The sequence below is a fragment of the Panulirus ornatus genome, chromosome 22, assembly GCF_036320965.1.
Source record: "Panulirus ornatus isolate Po-2019 chromosome 22, ASM3632096v1, whole genome shotgun sequence".
NCBI classification, from domain to species: Eukaryota; Metazoa; Arthropoda; class Malacostraca; order Decapoda; family Palinuridae; genus Panulirus; species Panulirus ornatus.
Window position 1 is genome coordinate 19,504,152 of NC_092245.1, and position 23,947 is coordinate 19,528,098.

General features: G+C 36.8%; 2 protein-coding genes across 2 annotated transcripts in view; one reads left to right on the forward strand and one right to left on the reverse strand.

Moving 5' to 3' along the window:
• rod (rough deal) overlaps positions 1-6,841 on the forward strand; it is a 75,894-nt gene extending 69,053 nt beyond the window's left edge. Inside the window, exons 29-31 of the mRNA XM_071676261.1 lie at positions 1,324-1,410; positions 3,848-3,918; positions 4,872-6,841. Coding sequence (XP_071532362.1) covers positions 1,324-1,410; positions 3,848-3,871 — 111 coding nt within the window. The 3' untranslated portion in view covers positions 3,872-3,918; positions 4,872-6,841. The remainder of the gene's footprint in view (positions 1-1,323; positions 1,411-3,847; positions 3,919-4,871) is intronic.
• A 1,744-nt stretch (positions 6,842-8,585) lies between these two features.
• Mtap (Methylthioadenosine phosphorylase) lies at positions 8,586-22,858 on the reverse strand. The gene is made up of 8 exons (XM_071676262.1): positions 22,687-22,858; positions 20,468-20,613; positions 18,329-18,496; positions 17,336-17,487; positions 14,523-14,626; positions 12,319-12,437; positions 10,296-10,386; positions 8,586-9,601 (listed from the first exon to the last, which is right to left on the reverse strand). Exons 1-8 carry the CDS (start codon positions 22,699-22,701, stop codon positions 9,566-9,568), a joined length of 831 nt encoding a protein of 276 aa, XP_071532363.1. The 5' UTR covers positions 22,702-22,858; the 3' UTR covers positions 8,586-9,565.
• Positions 22,859-23,947: the final 1,089 nt, after the last annotated feature.

Genomic DNA, 23,947 nt, shown 5'->3' on the forward strand with positions numbered 1-23,947 from the left:
ATCGAATGCAGTGGGTTTGCAGGTTCTTTATTTTCTATCACTAGGGGTAGTACTTCTATCCATTCCACTTAGTGGTCTTTCTCAAGGCATCCTCAGACCAGGGTACTGGCTTGAAAGCTCTTTAAAAAATTGGAAAGTTTTACTTACTAGTCCAAAGTAAAGTGGTGTGACCAGTTGATGTAGATTTGCAGGAAAACAAGCGATGACACAGTAGATGGTCACACAGACAAGCATGCATATGCTATACATATTTTCATTTTTCCACAAAAAAAAAAATTATTCAGAGTTAAAAAGGAATAATGAAACAAAGATATTGAAAGAGACAATGTTTTACGATGAACTTAGTGACAAATCATTAAAACTGAATTCATGTGTATTGTGGTACACTGGTACATATAGTTGTGTATGTGAAATATTGGTCATGTATAAATCTTTTGCAAAAATTATAATGATGAAAGTAATTACACCACCCATTCCTTTATTGCTAGCACTTCATAGGTTGTCAGTTTGCACTCCTCTGATCCAGGTAGCTGTATTTTCTTTTATGCTTAACCCACAAATAGACTACTGACATCCTGTCCACAAACATGCAATCTCTGCTTGTCTCGCATAACACTTTACAACATTCAATTCATGTAACTCATTCATTGTAACTAGATTATCCTGCTGTGAGTAGGAACAGTAGATAGATGCAGTAGGTAGGTAAGAGCATTAGGTGGAAATATTAGGTAAAAACATTAAGCAGGAGCATTATGTAGATGTAGTAGGTTGGAACAGTAGGCATGAGATGTTGGGATGAAAATTAGGTAGGAAACAATACACTAGAGTTGCCCTATGCCATTAGCCTGTTAAGGGTGAGGTGCTAAAGGCTAAGAAGTGGCATTGGAATTCAACAATTATGGAGACTTTTGCTATACCCACCCCCTTGAGGGAGTTCTCAGAGAGAAAGGACTAAATCTGTCAGCTTGGCTCTAAACCTAGGGAAAATCTCACACCCAAAATATGCATGCAGTGGGCACTTTAAAAGTTATACTAACATACTGGTCTCTAATCCTCTTAATTTGTTCTTCTTTTATTAGTTGACATCTTATTTGACATAGACTTCCACACTGAACTCCACCAGATGCTTTAAGCTTTAATGCATATTACTCTGTTGCAGTGCAGTATTTGATGCTTCATAACAAAATTGTGTAAATAGCACTGAATATAGGTGGAATAGTTTCATGTGTTATAACTCCTTTAGTTTTTTTTTGTGTGTGTGTGTTTGTTGTGAGAACTATGAATGATTTATGTATATTTTTAGTTTGTCATCACTTTTTTCAGGCTATGATTGATGACATTTCAGTCACCACCTTGAAAAGTAACTACGTGAAACTGAAGTCCACTCTTGCTTTCCCAAAAAGTGTTGAGGTATGACAATACATACGTTGTATGTATGTATATACTTGTTTGTAGTTTGTAATTTTCTGCAAGAAAAGGCTTTGTTTGCTTGCAGTTCTGTCATGTTCAATACATGTAATACATTCCTAATTAGAAAAAGAAAACGGCTATTTCACTGTTTTAATGAACAACTGAAGTATTTAAGAATATTTATTTTATAACTGGTTTTCTAATGTAATGTAACAAAGACAGTGAAGCAGTAAGCAGAGGCAAATACTGTGTTTGTTTGTATACCTGCATCTGATATTACTTTCAGCAGTTTCTATCTTTTCTCCTTGACCCTATTGAGTCATGATATCTCTGCATCCATGAAATCTGAAAATTGTTTTGTGTACTGTATTTGAAATATTTTGTAAATCATGGAATGTATATAAGTTTATAAAGGCACTACATTTGTTTTAATGTTCAAATGTGTTTGTAGAAAGATTTTAGTTTTCCTTCTTTTCAGCAGATAATGGATAATATTGGTAGAATACTAACAAAATATGATTTTGTGTGCTGAGGACCAATGAAACTTGAAAATGTTCTTTGAAGAAAAAAGAGATAAGCACTGCTATATAAATGAGTTCTTTTATAGGAGCATGTGGTATGACTAGATGGAAAGAAGAAAGTAATGACAGGGAATGCAAAGGGAATGAATTGTGGAGTGGTAGAGTGGGTGAAACGTACTGTACTACATTGGCGTGGTTTGGACGCATGGAAAGAATGCAATACAGGGAGTTTACAAGGGGCACATGAGAGTACAATTAATAAGAGGTGGGTGTGAAAGGAAGACCACTTGTGACATGAGGAAATAAAGTGGGAGAGTACTGAAGGGAGAGATATTGTGGAAGAATGTGTGGAATGGTGCATGCAAGGGAGGAATGCATGGACAGGGATAGGTGAAGACTTTTGCCATGACAAACCCTTATGATAGAAATTCCCAGAGCAAACAGACATCATATAATAGATAGATAAATAGATTATTTTCAACTACTATACCATTTACATGGGATGGAGCATGTGCTTACATGGACCTTTTTTGAGCAGAAATTTCTCAAGTGATGCCCCAGTCCCAACCGAGCAGGCTGGCAAAAGATGAGGGATGCCCATTTCCCAAGGGTTATTCTTGCTATGGTACCACTACCCTATCAAAATTAATGTTTCTGAGAATTTCCACGACTTCCATCCTTGATAAAGTCATTTATTCCTATTAAATCTTGTTCTGCCATGTGAGTGGAAACAACTGAAATATTTTTGTGTATCTGCACATGTTTTTGCTACAAATTTATGTGATGGGAATAAATTTGCAGATCTAGGATCACCAGCCCCTACCCAGCAGGCTGATAGGTAGGGATGCTCACTTACCTGGGTTTGACTTGCTAAGTAGTTGCAAAATATTACTGTAGCAAGAAAGTATTCAATATTCAAGTAACTATTCCTTTGTTGCAGTGTTAGTGTAAGGCTAGCAGAATGTGATATACAACATGGACAGCAGGTACCGTATTGTAATATCACTGGGGATAAGGGAGAAAGAATACTGTCCACATATTCCCTGCGTATCATAGAAGGTGACTAGAAGGGGTGGGAGCAGGGGGCTGGAAATCCTCCCCTCCTGTTTTACTTTTCCAAAAGAAGGAACAGAGAGGGGGGGCAAAGTGAGGATTTTTCCTCTAAGGCTCAGCCATCTGTTTTTGATGCTACCCCGCTAATGCGGAAAATGGTGAATATGAATGAAAGAATATACAAATATAACATTTCAGACGACTCTTTAACAATTTTGGGTTGCAAGTTTTTTGCTTTTTTTTTACTGGGATTATATTATTAGTTAGACATTTCATCAGAACTTAAATGAAAATATTACTCTGAAGAGTAAATCACCGTCTCTTAACCAAAGATAGATATTTAAGATACTTTCACAGTAGTGTACAACTTTAATGCTTTGAACTTTGATGTCAAGTGGTACATAATCGTACACCCCAAGTGGGTTCCAGGTGTGCTTACCACTCTGTTTACATAACAATACAGATTGTGGGGATTAGCCACTGGTGGGAGTTCACAGTGTTTAGCAAAAGGGAGATTACATTTTTGATCATTGCTTAGCATATGAAATATAATCTCACCCTCCGAGGGGTATTGTGCAGTTTAGGCCCTTGACCTATTTTATTGCAACATTGAATAATATGTTTTTATAGAAGACTTCTGTTGTGTGATTTTTAAATTGAAGTTACAACAAACAGAATCTTTATCATTTAAGTTACATATAAGCATATTTTAGAACATGTTCCTTTTGAACAGGAAAAAATTAGTGATATGGAGCAAAGAAGATGCAACAAGTCAAAATGTAAAGTCGAAGTTAGGATAGTCATGGATCTACCTGTTTGGAAGAACTGTAGTAAAATTGTGCTTTATTCATATTTTATTTCAGGATCTCTTGGAGGGCCTTCAATAATGTCCTGCATAGCAGTCATCCTGGAGAGATGATTAATACATTTTGAGGTACTGTACAAGGATAGTCTTTGTTTTAATGTTGCTATGGTATGAAGTATTCTAGAGTCATCTTTCTTGACTCATAGCTGTTATTTCTTCATCCACATTCACACTTGATGATCTGCCACCAGTTGTAAAATTCATTGCAATATTGAAACCATAATTATATTTCTCTGCCCGTATCCTTGTTTGTAGTCCTTTTGATATATTCTTTCCTTAATCTGTCTAGGTTGTAATTTTCTCAGATTTTTATGATTGTCATACCACTACAAATATTCTACATGGGAATTCATCAGCTGTGTCTGTAATTACTTATTTGTAGTGTTTGGGGAATAAATTTTATAATACTTATGGGGCACCATCTTTTGAATGTTATCTACTGTCATACAACTTGAATTTATGTGTGCTCTCCACTTAAACCATGCCCTTATCCCCCCCCCCCCTTCATCCACTCACTACATGTAGTGTAAAAGCAATTCTTTACATATTTTTTTCTTAAGTTCATGTTATCTCCTCAGGTTGCTCATTTCCTACATTTCTCAAAGAACTGTCTTTGTCATTGGTCTGTTTTAAAAATTGAAAGGTTTAAAACAGGTCACCCTTTACTTTTCTTTCTTCCAAGAAAATCTAGATACAACGAATGAGGAAAGTGTTGTCAAGTGTTATGTGTAACAAGGAGAGATTAACCCTGGGGACAGGGTTCGAGAAAGAATACTTCCCAAATATTCCCTCTATGTCATAGAAGGTGACTAAAAGGGGAGGGAGCAGGGGGCTGGAAATCCTCCCCTCCTGTTTTTAATTTTCCAAAAGAATGAACAGAGAAGGGGGTCAAGTGAGGATATTCCCTCTAAGGCTCAGTCCTCTGTTCTTAACGCTACCTCGCTAACGTGGGAAATGGCGAATATATATGAAAGAAAGAAAGGAGCTATATTCTGTTGTTAATACTTTCATATCATTTTCAGGTGTTCTGCTTATATGGGCTTTGCCATATTCATTCAGGTGCAGTCCTTATTCAGCAAGTAAACTTCTATCCCTTCATAATGCTTGCAAGTGAACAATATTGTGTTTCCTCTGCTTGTTCAAAGATCCAGCCCACTTGCACTTAAGAGGTGACATCATATTACAGGGCTGCAGGCTGCATACTAAATGGGTCATGTTTATAATAATTTTGAAGGTTGAACACATTTTCTTGTTGGATGGTATAATACATGATAAAAGGGTGATATAAAATTTTCTCTCTTCCTTTTGTCACTTTCGGGTAGTAAGCAAAGGAATTGAGAGATCCATGCTCTCTGGGAGTGATAGTCCAAATCCCAATGAAACCTTGTGGGGTAATTGCAACATCTATCCCTAAAGATAGTATCACTGCACAAACCATCACTTGCCAGTGTCTCTGGGAACAAAACTTATATCACGTGGTCTTGGTCTAGCAAACAGCCAAACTATTCCTTCCTGCAAAACACCAAATTACATGATAGGAATTATGGAAGAGTACAGAAGGAAGGGAGTGAACCCTTTCATGTAAAATCAAACTCAAACTTAGTGTACATTAACAAATCATTAATTTCTACTCTGCTCATTCAGCAACAGCCTTTGGCTTGTAGATATGTCTACACCCCCTCTCTTCTCTGTCTGTGACTTTCAGTTGGCTTATTCACATTAAACAATGGATCTTTTTTATCAATTAATTTTTTTTTTTTCATTAGGGAAAACAATTGATTAAGCTATTCTTTTCATGATTTTTATGTAGGTGATCAGTAATGCTACATCATTTTTGTGGAGGGATTATGTGTTAAAGTTTGCCTCTAAAGGTGAGCCTCATGTTTCTCCTTTTTCTCACTTTTGAGCAGATTTGTGAATTCATAAGTGATCTATTTTTCCTAGGTGTTTTCATTCTGGAAGTCATATTTAGGGAGTATTTAATTTCAAGTGTGTTCTTCCAGTTATTTTGAGGCCACTGTCATTTAGTGCAACCACAGCACCATGTGTTGGCAGCTAAAGTAACTTGGTTCCTTCGTCAATGCAGTCTCCTTTTCCCAAGTACTTAATGCAGTTAGGGAGTTTATTTCCTTCAAGTTAGGTGCTTCTTTACATCTTTTCTTGATTTCTCCTGACTTCTTCATATTCCCATTGACAGCACGGCATTCCCTGTGCACCACATTGTTCTACCCCTTGCATGCCTCATTCCCTCTTGCATGCTCAGGCTCTTAGCCTTCAAAGCATATCAGACCATCCTTCCACCACCTCCTTGGTTTTCCACTTTTTCTTGTTCCTGCCACTTCTCTGTATACCCTCGTAATCATCCTTTCCTCACATATCCTCTCCATGTGTCCATAAAATTTCAGCACCTCCTCTTCAGATCTCTTGGACGTAATCCTCTTATTACCCCCACCCTACATGTTCCTTTTACATTTCATTTCCAACACATTTGACCTATCCTTTGAAGTTTTATCTAAGACCCATGCCCCTCATCCATACAGCACTGATGTATTGGCTACTATAGCATCAAAAATACCTATCTTTGCCCTTGAAGAGATAGATCTCCACTCATCTCTCATTTTTCCAAGACCTTTGACCCTTATACTTACACACTTTTTTCAGGCCACAAGCAGAGGGCAACTTTAGCACAGTTTTCAGAGACTCCTACCTGATGTTCCAAATGACTACTATTGCCGAATGTTCGAACCTACTACTTCTACTTAATGCTCCCACCTAATGTTTCTACCTACTGCTACTACCTCTGCTTATAAGAAAGAAGTTACATTATTGCACCTAAATTTCTCTTTTGGTAATTCTCACCTCCTCATCCATAAGCAGATTAAATAGCCATGATGACATCACACATTATTGCTCCAGACCCACCTTCATCTTGAACCACTCAGCCTTCTCCTTACCTATTTGCACATCTGCCATACTCTCTTAATAAAAACTGCTCTCACCTTCTAATAGCTTTCCTCCCATATCATATATTTATAGCACCTTCTACAAAGCATCTCTATCAACTCTTTCATACTCTTTCTAAAGACCCAAAAATGCTACATGTAAATCCTTGTGTTTTCTTAAGTATTTCTTGCACACAAGGTAAATTTTACATATACTGCTTTGTGGTTCTCCCCTTCAAACCCCACCCTTCCCTTCAATCTGTTCACTTGCCTAATGTTTCCCTTTCTTTGAAGCTGCTTGTTTGGGACCATTCCAACCCTTCATTGGTTCCTCTGCTGTAATTGCATTTGTCACAGCTCATTTCTATTTTGTTTCCTTTTTTCCCACCCCTGATGGAATCACATGAAGGGCAGTTGCCAACCTGAAAATGTGCATAGGAGGTGTCACAGGGCTTTCCTGCATGGCTTGTACTACCCACAAACTGTATCATATGGCTTCTTTTCTATAACCTGTCCAACAGTGGATGAGGCTTGCCACTCCTGGGGATAGAAAAATTGGCTTCTCTACCCATCCATACTTTAAGTAGAGGAAAACCAGTGTGCATTACCTTCAACAATACAGTCATCAAGGTATGTAGAAATTTACCTTACAGAGCCTTTTTTCAAATGCCTGTTGCCCATGATATCAGATAGGTGACCTCCATACTTGTATATCTAAGGAACTGGTTACTAGAGGAGATTGTTTGTATTGTTAAGAGCTTTGTTACTATTTTTGCCCATTGCTACCCAAATCTGGATCTCTTAAACTCTCAACATAATACTTATGAGCCTGCTAGGCACCACTTCCCAACCCACAACTCATCATTTAATTTGGCTGTTCTATTGTTTCCTTTACACATTGGCTGACCCATGTAAGGTAATTATGTTTTGACCTCATGAAAAGCTACATTTTCTTGCACGGGAAGCTAGCATGCAAGTGCCCTTAATTCATGCTGCTCCTTCCTCTTTTTACTCTTTTAGTGTGGCTTAGGGTTTAGCAGGAATGAGTGGTTTGGTTGTTCTTTAAATCAAGACCTTGTGATGTAAGCTTTGTTCCTGAAGGGGAGATGGTGATAAGCAGTGGTTCACATAATGTGATTTTGTCCTTAGGGACAAGATTAATCATGTCATTACTGGGATCTGCTATTCCTAGAGATGGCAGTGCTGTCCCATTTTCCTTGATGTATGGCATCTTTAAGAAGAAAGCATTTCCTCCAGTCCAAAACTCTTAAGTTTTTTCACCCTTTGGCTGCCAAAGGTAGTTCCCCATTGTCAATTCTCCATCACATTTTAATTTACCGCTTTTCTATGATGAAAAGACATTGAAGTTTTCAAGTACAACACAAATTCTCCTGATAGCAATATTGGTGGAGAGGTATTATTTTTCCTATAAAAAGGTGGGGAATGGTTGTGGACAGGGAGCTGTAGTTTCAGTACATTACATACACTATGTTACACTCTGTAACATAGGAAACAGCAATCACATGAAAAAAAAAAAAATAACTGGTAAAAATCATAACAAAAGACCTTCAGAACTACACTAATATAACCAAAAGCTTAATGATTGCATCACTGACAGTATTTTCATCAAAATGTAAGTACTGTTATTTCTTAGAGATTTATATTTAATAATTATTCAGACAACACTTCAACAAAGCAGGGCACTTTTTGAGTGACTTGAAAATCAAGCAAAACATGTATTGGGAAACAAATTCTCAACAGAGGTCAAACCACACTATTAAAGGGGTAAGCATGGACAATTAAGAGCTTTATTACACATTAATTCACACATAGATAATCACATAAAGTATAAACCTGCTGGTTTAATTTTAAGATGGTATAGTTTTCTATATTGTGTAGCTAGTATCATATTTAGATTAATACAATATCTTTCATTATTGTGTAGCTAATATCATATTTAGATTAGTGCAATTATTATTTTTGTGTTGTAACAATATTACATATAACAGATAATGTGTACACAGTGAAACCACAAGTTTATTCAATTTAGATATTTGTATTTGCTGTACCTTATTATTATTTGTTACAAAGAAATTCATACAAATCTGATATTTGTGTGTCAGTTACCAGTTGTCAATATATGAATTTCCTGTGCCATATATTTTTCATGTATTTGTAGAAAATATTCGTAGGCATACTGATGCTCCCTTTAACCAAAATTTTGTTAGAGACTGCTTTCTGCACTTATTAAATAAGAAGACAAACATTCTGACCTGCCAGTGCTGACGGACCCAAATTTATCATGTAACCCACTTCATTGGAATGTAAAAGAAAAAAAATCCTATGTGAGTCAACCAATCTTAACACTGAAAGAAAAAGAAAAACCTATTCCCCCCCTCCCCCCCAAAAAAATAATAATAACAAGGAGAATGGGGGACCAAACTGGAGATTGAAGGATGCGAGTTGAAAAGATTTTGAGCGATAGGGGCCTGAACATGTAGGAGGGTGAAAGGCATGTTCTGAAAAGTAAATTATAACAATGGTGTACTGGGGACAGTGTGTTGTCAGTGGACTGAACAAGGGCATGTGAAAAATCCAGAGTAACCATGGATGCTGAAAAAATGCATTACATAAAAATTTTGAAATGCATGTTGTCAGTGGCCTGAACAAGGGTATGTAAGACATCCAGAGTAAACCATGGAAGCTGATAAAATGCATTACATAAAAGTCCTGAAACATCACCATTCGGGATTTTTTTTTTTGAGGCATGCACATTACGTGGGTATCATAATGTTACTCTCCACACTATTCTGTAATAGAAAAATACACATTAGAGATATGCATGAGAGGAGCGTTCTATCTATCTGTATCCCTAGCCTGTTTCATACAGGAACCCCTTCAAGGAGACTGGCCATGGCAAGTGTCATCATAAATCCAGTGCCACCTCTTAGCCTTCATGCCTCACCCCTAACAGGCCATTGGCAGAGGTCAACTCTAGTACAGTGTTTCTAGAGGATCCTACCTGATGTTCCTCCCAACTACTTCTACCAACATTGTGTATTCCTAATAGTCCTGCCTTGTGTTCCATAATTCTTTTTAATAAATTTTATCTAGAATCTCTTTCATAATGCAAATATTATCTTTGTATACTTAAATTTAAAATTTACCTACTTCTGCCTTATCATTATTATAATGGATGAAGGAGCCTGTAGGAACATTAGGTAGGAGCCTCTGCAAACACGGTGCTTAAGTTTCCCTCTGCCAGTGGCCTGTTGAGGGTGAGGCACTAAAGGCAAAGAAGCTGCACCAGAGTTCACTAGCTATGAAGACTACTGCTGTGTCCACCCCCTTGAGGGAGTTCTAATTGGAACAGACGTCAGAGATATAGATGGACAGACCAAAGGGAACATTAATGAAATTCATATCAGTAGTGGTATTTTTCAACAAAGGCTAGTTAGAATCAAAATTTTAGTAAGGGAAAAAAATTGCATTTCCAAATTTTACCTTCAAAAAATCAATTTTTTCTGTCCAATCTTCTGCTGCAATCTTGGTGATTGTGTTTCTGAGCACCAAAATGACCTTTTCAGCATTTAATCTAAAAAAAAAAAAAAATTAAAATACAACTTTCAAGATAAATGGTTCACACACATTACTTCCTGTTAAATCTATTAAAGCTGAAGAGAAATATAGGTTTTACAGTATGAATAAAAAAAATTTCATCTGTAAAGCCCTATAAGCATATAAGAGAGCACTTGACCATGGGGAGGTTAAAACCGCCTTTGCTGGATTAGGGTGTATCTATTAGGATTCACCCTCCTCAACCATCATGGACATACAAGGCAATTATATGTTCATCTAAAAGGATTAATAACCTTATACTACCTTAATCAGGCCAATGATGTCGTGCAAGAGGTGAGGATGCACCATGCCTGTTACTTTCCAATGTCAAGATATTGTTAATCACAGAATAACTGGAAAAAAAGGAAGGGAAAAGATATGAATGCTCAAGGGCTTTGCCCAAGGTATAATTTCTTTTTTTCATCCTTCATAACCTGAATTTCAATCCTACTTACTAGTCCTTGGAGCCTACCTGCATGATGAATCTTTTGTATACTCCACAGAATTCTTGTTGCCCTTAACAAATCATTTACGTTTCTATTTTTTCTGGAGTCCAAGATCTTTCTCATGGTAGTTCACTTTTAAAGTGTTTCTAATTCTCATGAGCTTATTAATTTCAGTGTGCTTAGCTGGTCAGTATACAAGACAGTAGCAGTCAATTTCAAAATATTTGAGAGCCCAACAAGACAGATAGAAACTCTTCAATGCTTAGGCCAACAATATTAGAAGTATGCAAGGGGCAAATACTGAAACCTTCAAAAGAAGACTGGACAAATAGCTTAAAGCAATTCCAGATGAACTAATAACAGGCAATTACAGAGTTTATGTGTGGCACCAAGAAACAAAAGTATTGTGAAGTAAACTAGATGCATAGGGAGTTCTTCAGGCAAAACCTCATCATAAGTAATCTTTGGTAAGTATTCTTGTCTTCCCCTCTTCTCACATAGGTACTCAAAGGTACTCCCTTCCCTGTCAAATTAGGTTTTCCAACATATCCAACCTCTTACCCTTATATTACTCATCAATTCTTCTCTCTCCCTTCTCCATTAACAGCTAAAATCATTAACTCATTTTTTCTCCCTGTTCCTACACATTCAAGAGGGACCAAAGGCTAGGAGTAAATTAAGCAAAGTTTATACCAGAGAATACCACCATTAACTTTTCCAAAGGTAAGGGACTTTATGTTTAAAAACTTCAAGCAAAAATACACTAGTCCCAGACAAGGCAATATTTCTTTCTTTCTTGTTTCATATTGGTTTGCTGTTTCCACATCAGAAAGGTAGCAAGAGAAAAATGTTAAGAAAAGGCCTCAAGCACTCACATCCATTCTTTAGTTGTTATGTGAAATACACCAAAAGCACAACCCCCTTTCCACAATCAGGCCCCACTCCAGTGACAGCATACAGCCCCTTGTTTGCCACACTACTCCAATTCACTCTATCCTGTGCATGCCTTTTACTCTCCTGCATATTCACCCCAGACCAGGATTTTTTCTGCCTTTTGCAAAGTCTCCAGGTGCACTGGTCCTTGAAATACAAATTACTTAAAATTCATGTTCTGAAATATTAATAAAAGGTAGATACAGATCTGACATTGCTGAAGGCCTTGAATGAAGACATCACTTGGAAACATATCAGACAACAGGTCTGCAATGTTCAAATTCAAGCAAGTGAAATATAGTGGTGGCTAGTCGATTGGTACTACCTCACCTCTGCAACATGAAATCACAGGCTGCAATTTGGCTACTGGGCCCATAGAATGAGCAACTGCTAACCTTAAAAGTATCAGTCATTGAAAAGGATGAATTCTCATGAAGACAATTTACTTTGAAGGGTGAAATGTTTTATCAAGCGAGTGCTCTCTCGGTTAATCATGAGATTTTATAATTTGTGCAAAAGAATGCACTTACTTTATGGTTGCCATAACTTGCTCCACAGTCACAGGTACTTCTTCCTCCCTCCAACAGTCATAATCTGTTGCCATTGCAACTGCTGCATAGAATAAGCCAAGCTCTCGAGCAAGAATAACCTTTTAATAAATAAGAATGTCAATTTTAAAAAAACATTTATCATTCTGTCAGTTTATATCCAATATGCTTAAGATGACCTGGTGTAAGTAAATGCATTAGCTTTCACACTAAGTCACCTTAAGATGTATATCCTAAAAATAGCACTGTCATCCTACTCCTTTATAAACCATTAATCACGATATATTCATCCATATTTGATATACCTCTATGTATAAATATTATCTATACTCATAACCTTTGGTCACCCTTTAAAGAGGTTTCTAGTTATCTCACCTATGTGCACGTGTTTTTTCACTGTTTTCATTCTTTCCACATAACCATTCTACCAGAGCACAAGTTCACTTTATCAACCACTACCATCATTATTCCCTCTTCTGAATACTATTCTTTCTTATTCAACCTGTTCTATTAATCCTAAAGTGTCCTTTTTAAAGGAATAATTTTACTCTAAACCCATTTTTCACCAAAACAGGCAGCACCAGTTTATACAGTAAAACACCACACCTACCCACATAAACTCATTACTGTATAATCATTAAGCATATTCCAAAGTACATGGATTGGAATTGGTGCATACAGTGCCTCATTTCTCTCAAGCATATTCTCATGTCCGGTGTATTAAAGTGAAACATGAGCCTACAAGCTAACATGCCACAAATTACTCTCTCACTCTGTATACTGAAATTCTTCCCTTTCCCTGAAACCCACTCCACTTTCATCTCTGCTTGGAACTGCTGCAAAGCTGTTCTTCAAAGAGTCAAGCACTTTCATAAAAAGACAGTGGGCTGACTTGACTACTTATACTGATAAATCCTTTCGACCCTTAACTAAAAGCATCTCCAACAACTGTAATTCAACCTTTCCTTCTATTTTCTGACCTGATCAGTCTGTTGCTTTTTTCCTAACTAAAGTGGATGATTCAGCTTATCCTCCTCTCTCATCTCTTCCCACTGAACCTTTTGTCATCTTTTATATTCTCCTAATGCATACATAATACATGACACACAGAGCATGTCTTAACATTATAACATCTATACTATACCTAAATATCCCTGGGGATAGGGGATGAAGAATACTTCCCACGTATTCCCTGCGTGTCGTAGAAGGCGACTAAAAGGGGAGGGAGCAGGAGGCTGGAAATCCTCCCCTCTCGTTTTTTTTTTTTTTTTTTTTCTTTTTTTAATTTTCCAAAAGAAGGAACAGAGGGGGGCCAGGTGAGGATATTCCACAAAGGCCCAGTCCTCTGTTCTTAACGCTACCTCTCTAATGCGGGAAATGGCGGATAGTTTAAAAGAAAAAAAAGAAAATAACTGGGGAAAAAGGTAAGAAGTTTAGAATTAAATGAATCACCAAGTGGATGGTTGCCATCAGCTGACTCAGTCCCAGCATGTGTGTGTGTGTGTGAAGTTTCAGCCAGCCACCAAATGGGATCAGCACCTTTTGGGACCCTCTGCAATTTCCTTGTTGGAGAGGGATGGTGAAGCACATGGTATGTACAAACTGTTGATTTACAATTGTGGACTATAGTTGTATTTGTCAGTGAAAAGGAATAATGTGTATTACACATTGTCATAACTGGGAGCCAAAGGGTTAAAAGGCATAAAACACTGAAACAGAAAAACAACACTTAAGTGGCAGCTGTATTCCTTTTAGGTTTCATTAGACATAAAGCAGCTTGTTAGTCTGTTTCAGCCACAGCAACTATCGAAACAGAGCTTAGATATTCCTCTAAATGATTAACACTCCATCACATTTGCACTGTATTTCTTCCTAAGGCACTACACGTGTTTGCAGCTGCCAGATGAACAGGTATCACACTCATTGCTCGTAAATACAAGCTCTGATCAATGGTTCTTCAACCATATTGTTTGTCTTGTAACTGAAACCTATGAAATGTCTACATGTGAGTTATTGGTGCTGATGACATTTAGTATCTATATATGACTCATGGCTACTCTGAGAGATTTAAAATGGGAAAAAAAATCATCACATATTTCGTATATGTGTAGGACTCTGGTCCTAAGTGGACAAGATAAATGTTTAGGATTAAAAGGGTCACATATACAATATCCAGATGAATATACCTCAGGAACTGTTGTCATGTTGATAACATCACCTCCCCACAGCTGGAACATTCGACTTTCAGCTTTAGTGCTGAATCTAGGGCCCTCAACAGTCACCACTGTACCTGAAATATTACCTTAATAGTAACTATATCCTCTTAAACCAAAATATGATTCTAATGGAACACTTCTGTTATCATATACACTGACAGATTCCAAGAAGACAGATTATCCAGTGCACACTACATACCTCACTAATAATCAGGATGACATTCTTAGTCCTTTTAATCATTTACAAAAAATTACAGAACAATCACACATGAAAAGAAAGAGACAGAGTACTCACACAAATACTCACAATATTCTACATGAGGTAGAGATATCACACAGTGCTCACCATGTACATTGCTTGTTTCACAATGCTGTTGTGTTAGACCACTAAAATTCTATAATTACCAATTTAAGGTTGATCTAGCACTTTCTTCAACCAGCCAGACTTTACAGTTGATGGTTTTAATACTTATTTACCAGATAAATATCTAATCTCAATGGGTAGAACATTGAAGTCTCCATTTTTTCATCTAGAATTCTTATATTTTTCTTGATGTCATTTCAGTGTGTTTCTAGGTGTGTTTGTACTTCAAATTACACATTTTTTCCTATATGAGATATATGCTGTAAGCTCTTCATGTTTTTACTTTTTGTCTTTTCAAAATATTTCAAGCCATGTAGAGATTATCTTTATCTTTTTCTTTATTTTATTCTTTGGAGGTAGCTCAGATATTCTATTCTTTTACTTGTAAAGTTTTCTAGATTCTCTTCAGCTTATATACATCAACTTGTTTTATCTATACAACACAGCAACATTTAATCCTTTAACTGCATAACTGATAGTGAGGGACACTGCAGTAAAAGAAAGGAAGAAAACCCTTACAGAAAATAAGTATATTATGCACAAGTACAGAAAACCTCTAAAAAAGTAGTAAAGTTTCCTCTCTATTAGTTGGGTAGGGTTTTGAATGGACTGTACTTACAACTCCATTTACACACATTCCCAACGGCTGTCACCATCCTCTAAAGTTTCACTTTTCAGTCAGTCATTCGAACCATCCATGTCATTGCAAACAGAAACTGATTCGCTTCCCATGCCCCCTAAAGGGAGTATGCCTTTTGCAGCAAGACCCTCACAGTAACCTCCCTCACCAACTCATTCATAAACAAACCCTCTCTAGGAGCTACTCCCTGTCTTACTCCCACATAAACAAATTACTTATGCCTGACATCATGATCATGCATTTACGACACAGACCCACGCTCTCTAAGAACTACTCTCCCTCCTACTCCCACATCTTTGTCTTACACATTTTTTTTTTCTTTAATGATTGCCATTTCCTGTGTCAGCAAGGTAGCACCAGGAAACACAAAGAACAGCCCATCTACTCATATGCACATATATATACATAAACGCCCATACACGTACATATACATATCAACATATTCACACATACATACAAACATTTCATTTTTAACACATCCACCCTCCTCTGTACAACTCCATCTATAGCCCATGCCTTGCAACCATATAATATTGCTGGAACTACTATTCCTTCAAACATACTCATTTTTGCTCTCCGAGATAATGTACTCTCTTTCCACACACACACTATCACTCCCATAACCTTCACCCCTTCCTCCACTCTATGACTCACTTCCGCTTTCATGGTTCCATTTGCGGCTGAGTCCACTCCCAGATATCTAAAACACTTTACTTCTTCCAATTTTTCTCCATTCAAACTTACATCCCAACTACCTCATCCCTCAACCCTGCTGAACCTAATAACCTTGCTCTTATTCATATTTACTCTCAACTTTCTCCTTTCACACACTTTTCCAAACTTAGTCACCAACTTCTGCAGTATCTCACTCGAATCAGCCACCAGAGCTGTATCATCGGTGAACAGCAACTTACTTCCCAGGACCTCTCATCCCCAACAGTCTTAAACTATCCTTTTGAATTCTCTGTTCTTAACTTTGTAATCTACACTATTTACCTTTCATCCCTATTTTGTAGCAAATCCACCCTCTCCTTAAAGCCTTTTTCTCCATCGCCATTTTTAAATCAAACATTCCACAAAATTCACCTTTCTTTTCACAATTTAAACACAGAATGCAACACAGTTCTGTGGCAGTCCCGAATAATGAATTCTTAAACTGCCACTCACATCAACTCAACCTCAAACTGTTCTGATTTAGATTTTCATAGCTTTTCACTCAACTTCTTTTTAAGCTAAGAGGGGAATATTAAGAGAACTAAGGTTCCCAGGCCCCATACTAGCAAGCAAGGTAAAAAGGCATGGACCTCCAACTCCCTGAGGTTGACGTACTTCCCTGCTATCCTCAGCAGTGCAGCATAAAAAATGTATAAAATATGCAGTGATTATCAATATATTGAAAATCTTCAGCACAACTAGTTACTGTATACGTATTGCACCATCCATTTCACTGTCCTTACTCCTGAAGAAATGTTGACTACACTTCAGCCTACATTAATCATAATCAAGATTATTATGCAGTGATATTAGAAAAAAATTCTTACATTTACAGTATAACCCATATGAAAGAGGTGGTGGCAGCACGTCATGATGTTTAGTGTACTAGAATCTTTGCCTCTTGTTAATGAGGTACCTTAAATTACCACAGTTCTCATTTACATACTTCATAACTCTACCATTTTAATTCTTAGCTTTATAGGATCATGCATTTACTTCTTCAATTCCTATCCCATCATATACCAAAAAGTTCAAATAAAAAATGTAGATACTGAACTGACCAACCTGTAGGATGTACAGCATAATTTAACTCCTTGCAGGATGTTTCAAGGTGCTTTCGAGTATCAGGACAAAATGGAGTATCCATTGGAAGGTGAAGTATCCCAGGAGGATGACCTTCCTCACCATCATGGAATGTTTGTGCACGTTTTGTTGTCCTAGAAAGGTAGTAAATTTCACATAGCTAATCTACAATGTTGTATATGGTATCTATATCTGACAAATCTCTAAAATTTTCTGATATTTTGCTTTTAAGAGGAAGGATCATCAGTTTACTGTTATTATTTCTCAGGCTTCTAGAAATGTAATATATTCCACACACAAACACAAATCAAAATCTTCAGAAATAAATTCTAAGGTACAATTCTAAAATACATTGCCGTGAGGGTTCTCACAAGCATCATGTTTACTTACCTGCCTGCACTGAAACCACAGCTCCCTATCCACATCCAGACCCCACAGACCTTTCCATGGTTTACCCCAGATGTTTAAAATTCCCTACTTCAGTCCATTAAACTTGATTGCCGTTTCCTGTGTCAGCAAGGTAGTGCCAGGAAACAGATGAAGACCCATCTACTCATATACACACTACACACTTAACCTTTCTTAATGTCTTAACTTATATGTTAAGCTTACCAACAACCAGATTCATTTTGGGCACAAAAAGTTACCTCAAAAATATGTTTAGTTTTATTCATAAAACTGGTTTTATTTTCTCAAGGTACTGGAAGGTCATACTGGCTCACGATTTCTATTTTCTTCACCTAAAGCAGAGTTCTCTCTAGAGGAGGGTGATAAGGAAGTAACTGAAGTAAGATACTGCTAAAGCAAGTTCTCTCTGGAGGAGGGTGATAAGGAAGTAACTGAAGTAAGGTACTGCCAAGTCCTATTGTTCTACCAAAATTCAACTTTTTGATGTTGTATTGCATTCTATTTAGCCATTAATTTACTTCCCTACCAGCTTCTTCTCAGCTAAAGTGACATGTAGAGTCAGCTTACCTATCAATGAACTGGTCAACGATGACAAAATCACCTGGCTTAATATGCTCTTGTAATGAACCACAGGCTGTAGACACAATAACATGTGTACAGCCACTCTTCTTCAGGGCCCAAATGTTTGCTCGATAGTTGATGTTTGTTGGCATTATGGAATGCTTCCGTCCGTGCCTTCAAGGAAATACATGTGCATGAAGCCTTTCATAAAAATGATAAGAGGAGCTGATCTCATTAAGAAGGGGGTCAGGTGTAACAGGAAATTTCAAGAGACATTATTTAAGTGCAAATATAATATTTCATATATAATGGGGACTTCTGGACGATGGAATCTAGTGAGATCTTGCTTGGCAAGATCCTCAAAGTACAATAGGGAGTTCCAGTTCATACTTGTAATGAGCTACTTGACTAAGTAGTGGCTCAAAGACAAAGCCAAGAACTTAGGATGGATAACTATGGAATCAAGAAAGATCTTGCTTAGAAAGATCCTTGAAGTACTACAGGAGTTCCAGTTCACAGTTGTAATGAGCTAACTGACTAGGTAGTGGCTTAAAAAGCCTAGAAGTCAAAATGGATGGACAACAATGGTGAAACAGAGCTGTATGGCTTAAATAATCTTTTACCTGATTGTGCTACCTTAATCAGAGAACCTTTTAATTCTATTCCCATCTCAAAACCCTCACAACAAGTCCAAGGAGAAATAACTTGATCTCAACAAAGTTACTGGGCCCCCTGATTTTGAAATTGGAGAGCTTGCCAAGATACCTGATTACCTCCCACAGTATTAGGAAACCTGTATTTCATGATTATTCTCAGTACAGTACAAATGATGGCAAGACTATACTAAAAGGTAACATTTATAACATACCAATGACCTTATTCACTAGTTTTTAAATTCATATATATCACTATCTATCAAAAGTCTTCAGTTAAACTCCAGTGACCTCAAAAAATGTGTATCAGTTATTCATAAAAGGTTTTCCTGCGACAAAAATCCCCCCATTCTACATGGTTGGGTTTGTGTGGAGCAGTGATGGCTTGAGCTACGGCAGAGGGAATTTTCCTTTTCCTGATAGGTTTAACCATGCTGCAAAGGTCAAGCTTGAACTCTCAGACGAACACATGTAGGCTATTTTCACTCCTATACATTTCCTTCTCCCCTTCTTGTTCTGTCATCTGTTTGAGTGACGATGAATTTCTAAAAAAATATTCTAAATATGTATTAAGAGTGCTGAATAGCCTTAGATGCTCCAGTGCTTGGCTTATGAGCCTAGATTTTATAATCCAATTGAAACCTAAGACAGAAATGTGATAACATAGTTAATCATTGGGAAATGGTTTGGTAAGATATTTCCAACAGCTTACTTTATGACTGAAATCTGGTGAAATGCTCTACTTCTATGAAATCTGGTGAAATGCTCTACTTATATAATGTAAAATATCTTTTTTTTTCAATACTCTGCTGGACCTGTTCATGTTGTTATAAGAGGTTCAGGCTGAATAATACTGAGCCATACCATAATAAAGTAATGCCATGATGGCTTTTAGGAGTTTAGACCAAAACTTAAAAGCCCACAAGATTATGAAATTCCATTAATTTCAATCCTTACTAAAGTATAAAAAGATCCATAGAACATGACATCAGTATGATTAATAAAGTATCAGAATGAAGTTTATAATGCAGTTTAATCAAAACGAGAATTCCGGACAGAAACTAAGGAGCTACAAAGTTTCAGCAAATACAGTGGTAATAAGGGACATGAACCAGAAGCTTTTACAAACTTACTAAGCCTTAAACAGGTTTTTTTTTCATCCATAACAGTGAAGATTAAATAGATCTGGTTTATTCTCAATGCGGTGTTCAAGTTTCTTTTCAAGATCCATTTTCCACCAGGCATCCCACAGGTCTGCAATTCCACTCTACTTCTGTTATTACATCTTAAGGAACAAGCAGATTTCCCTCCTTAAAAATGAAAACTCATCAATTCATTACATTTCTTTCCATTTCTGTTAATATACTGAATAATCCTTTCCATCAAGTAGCTTTGTCTTCACATCTTAGAGTAAAGTGAAGCATCTTTTTATGCCACTTTTTTCACGTAAAAACAAAAATTGAAAATATGTCAAAGATATACACATTAATACCTGGCTAATAAGACACATGGTACTCCATCAATCAGGCCTTCCAGCAGGGTGTCTGATGGATTGCCAAAAGGAGTTTGAACTTCATATTCTCTTGGACTGTCAAATATTTCTGGATTGTTAAGGCCCGAGCCTCCTATGATTCCAACCTGAAATAAAGACAAAACATCCTATATAGTATATGCTGAAAAGTACATGAGTATCTCTGCTGAAGTTTTGCTAAGTTCCATTCTCCAGGGCTCTGGCGATTTCAAGATTACACTACAATCAGTAGCAAGGAAATGATAAAGACTTGGGGCATAATCAACATCACAAGGTCTGCTTCCTAAAAGATCATGGTGCTGCATAGGTGCTGTAATTTTTATACAGTCATTTCGTATGTACAGGGTTTTACTTTCCTTAGTTTGGAGTGTTGCCCACATATCTGAGATGGTTCTTTGTACATCTCTCTACTGGCAAAAGCAGAATGAAAAACTAAACCATCCCTCTCTTTATTGCATGATGCTGCAGCCCTTTCCTTGTTCTGTTGATATGATTTTGGCCACTACTCTCGTAGCCACAAATATGAGTCGTTATATGGGATGATATAAACTGCAGTTTTGAGGGAAAGTAGTGATATAATAGCATTCGATGATCATCATCATTAAGTTCTATCTGAGCCATGTAATAATATGGGAAGAGGCTCACAACCAGGTGAACAAACTCTCATCCTGCTCAGTAAATTTTTACAGATTATAGCCAATAGTGAAGTTTTCCTTGGTTTTTACATCTCATCATGTTGAATCAAATTATAAGAAAGTCCACTTTTCTCTTAATGACTCTTTAAATCTTTGGAAAAAACTTCAGCTGGAAGGAACATAAAAATGGACCACACTTAGAACTAATAAGCTTAATGTCCTTTTCTGATATAAATAATTGGGAGAAGAATATACTAACCCATCCTTTTGATGTAAATTATATCAATGTTTCAATTCAAGTATCTGTAATGCTCCATATCGTGCTCTGCAACTGTTATTGTATTCTCTACAGACTATAATAGCAATGCAGAACAAAATCACCCAGTATCTAAAAGTAACATTAATGCTGAGCTTTAACCAGCTAGTTATTTCATTCCTAACCTAACTTGAAGATTTATTGTACAACCTAGCTTAGGTCAAGTCCAATTTGTTTGTGTCAAAGCAAAAATTTATCAATGTTCACTCTATCAAAGTATCATGGAAACGAAATTGAATAAGTCAATCCTAACATATCAATGCTCATCAGTGGTCATTACTGAGTATACAGCCTCTAAATTCCTTGAATGTAGCTTCTGAATGACTTACTAAAGTTACAGAAAGGTCTCTATAGAAATACCTAGACGTTCTATCTGAAATCTTGAACATGTATTGGCTTTGATTTTGAATTACTAGTTACAGAAAGGTCTCTTATAGAAATACCTAGACGTTCTATCTGAAATCATTAACATGTATTGGCTTTGATTCAGTCATTTTGACTATCTAGTTCATCATGGGAGAGTGTAATTTCTGAGAAACTTAAAATACAATGTGTGCTGATATCTGGGAGCCCGATCTAGTGAGAGAACCCACGAGAAATATATATTTTTTCCCCTTTGCCTATGAATCTTTTCTGTTGATAGCAATCATTAGCAAATCTAGTTTCCACCCTAGGGGTGAGAGATGGTATACGTCCTATTAAAATAACCTAACCTACAGGCCTACAGTCAGAAGAGGATCTATAAGTATTATAGTTCCAAGCCAAGGCTTTCAAAATATATCGATTTCATACACCAGAAATTTCTTGTGGGGTATAAACTGTAAAAAGATAAAAATACCTAATCACTGTTTTACCAGTTAGTCTGGATAAAAAAAAACTGGGGAATTGGGATGGTATATTCAGTGTTAATTTGGTATATTTCGGGTAAATCTCGGGAAATTTCGTGGTTTTGCCACATGGACAACACATGCCATTTAAATTTACGGAAAAGCGAGTGCTACCGAATTCACCAACAAATTGATTAACTTTACTGTTGAAGCTGAAAAACTTTCATAAGTGTTAATTCCATTCACACAACTAAGAAAGAAGGAGAATTATAAGGTAAAACTGAGTGTATTGTTTCACCCACATGTAAGGGCTCCTATTACATGGTTTGCGTTACATGTCTACTAGTCATCACATGAATATCAATACACCTTTTCAGTAACGAAAGTACTGAGATATCATACCTTTACTTTGCTCATGATGACAATTCCTTAAGCAGTCAATATCCACTAAAACTCTTCAATTGCCGCGTCACTCAATCTAATCAAGTGATAACTTGTTTAAAATGTAAACTATCTAGATTATTCTCTTGTTGGTAAACCAACAGCCGTTCTTAGCAAAATTCCTGTATTCGTTCATTATTCTATTTTTCTGCAATAGCCGCTGTTTTTTATGACTTATTTTCATATAATTTTATATTCTAGTTCCTTTATATCATTTAAAGCACTAGTGACTTTACAGTCCTTGACGCGCTCTCAAATTCCTTTTCAGTGACCTACACTACTGTTTACTCTCAAACTACCACTTACCGATTCAAAACTCTTTAACAGCTTTTAAGTCTTACAAAGATACCAAAAAAGACCCAATAATTCAAAAAGGGCTTTCTTATCAACGTTATCCCTTGCATTTTCCAAGTCTCTATTGTTACTTATAAATCATCTTTGTATAGAACTTTCTTATTCGCCCAAATAATGCTAAAGAAAAAAAGTTCCTCGTCTAATTTTTACGTTGATTTGTGCTCTTTATAATGAGAAATCATGCACCCTACAAATCTATAAAATTGCACTATTCAACATTTACCTCGAACAAGATACATTATAGTATTACCTTCTCACCTCCTTTGTAGTGGTTTCAGAGTTCTTCCTATATCATTCCGCATTCTCCTGACTTTTATTCCTGTTTGCCAATTACCCACGAATCATACCTTCGTCCCGTCGGTTTCTTTACTCTCTTCATATCATGAAAAGGAATTGTTGGGGGTGAAACAGACCACTGGGTCCTTTTTAGGCTGTTATGATATAGGAAAAAGTCAAAAACTCATATATCAGTGTGGCAAGACTAGAAACACAATGGTACTGCTTTCAGCCATTCTAAGTAGTAAATCATTCCATATAAGATTATATGTGTCCTAAGTGTGGCACACACTGCAGAATTGTTAAAGCGTCTTTGATTAGACCGGTCTTCCGATATGAATTCACAACCAGGCTCGGAACAAGAGGGAAAAAACTGTACTGAAGTTTGTAAAGAATGTATTCCCGACGACACAGCCGGAAATGTTGGCCGTGCTGCTGCAAAGCCAGTTTATCAATGTCCCGGACACAGCATTTCTCAAGATACAGGCCAAGCTAGCCAGCCTAAAGGAAGCCTACATAACACACTGGTGGTCGAGTCCATTGCACAGTTCACCCAAAGTGTAAGGTAACCTACAGACAAGGAAGGACATCA

Coding starts and splice junctions, on each gene's coding strand:
- Mtap (XM_071676262.1), bottom strand. Junction 18,497..20,467: donor CCATGTGTCTTATTAGCCAG/GTATTAATGTGT, acceptor ATTTCCTTGAAG/GCACGGACGGAAGCATTCCA. Junction 17,488..18,328: donor GTTGACCAGTTCATTGATAG/GTAAGCTGACTC, acceptor CTACCTTTCTAG/GACAACAAAACGTGCACAAA.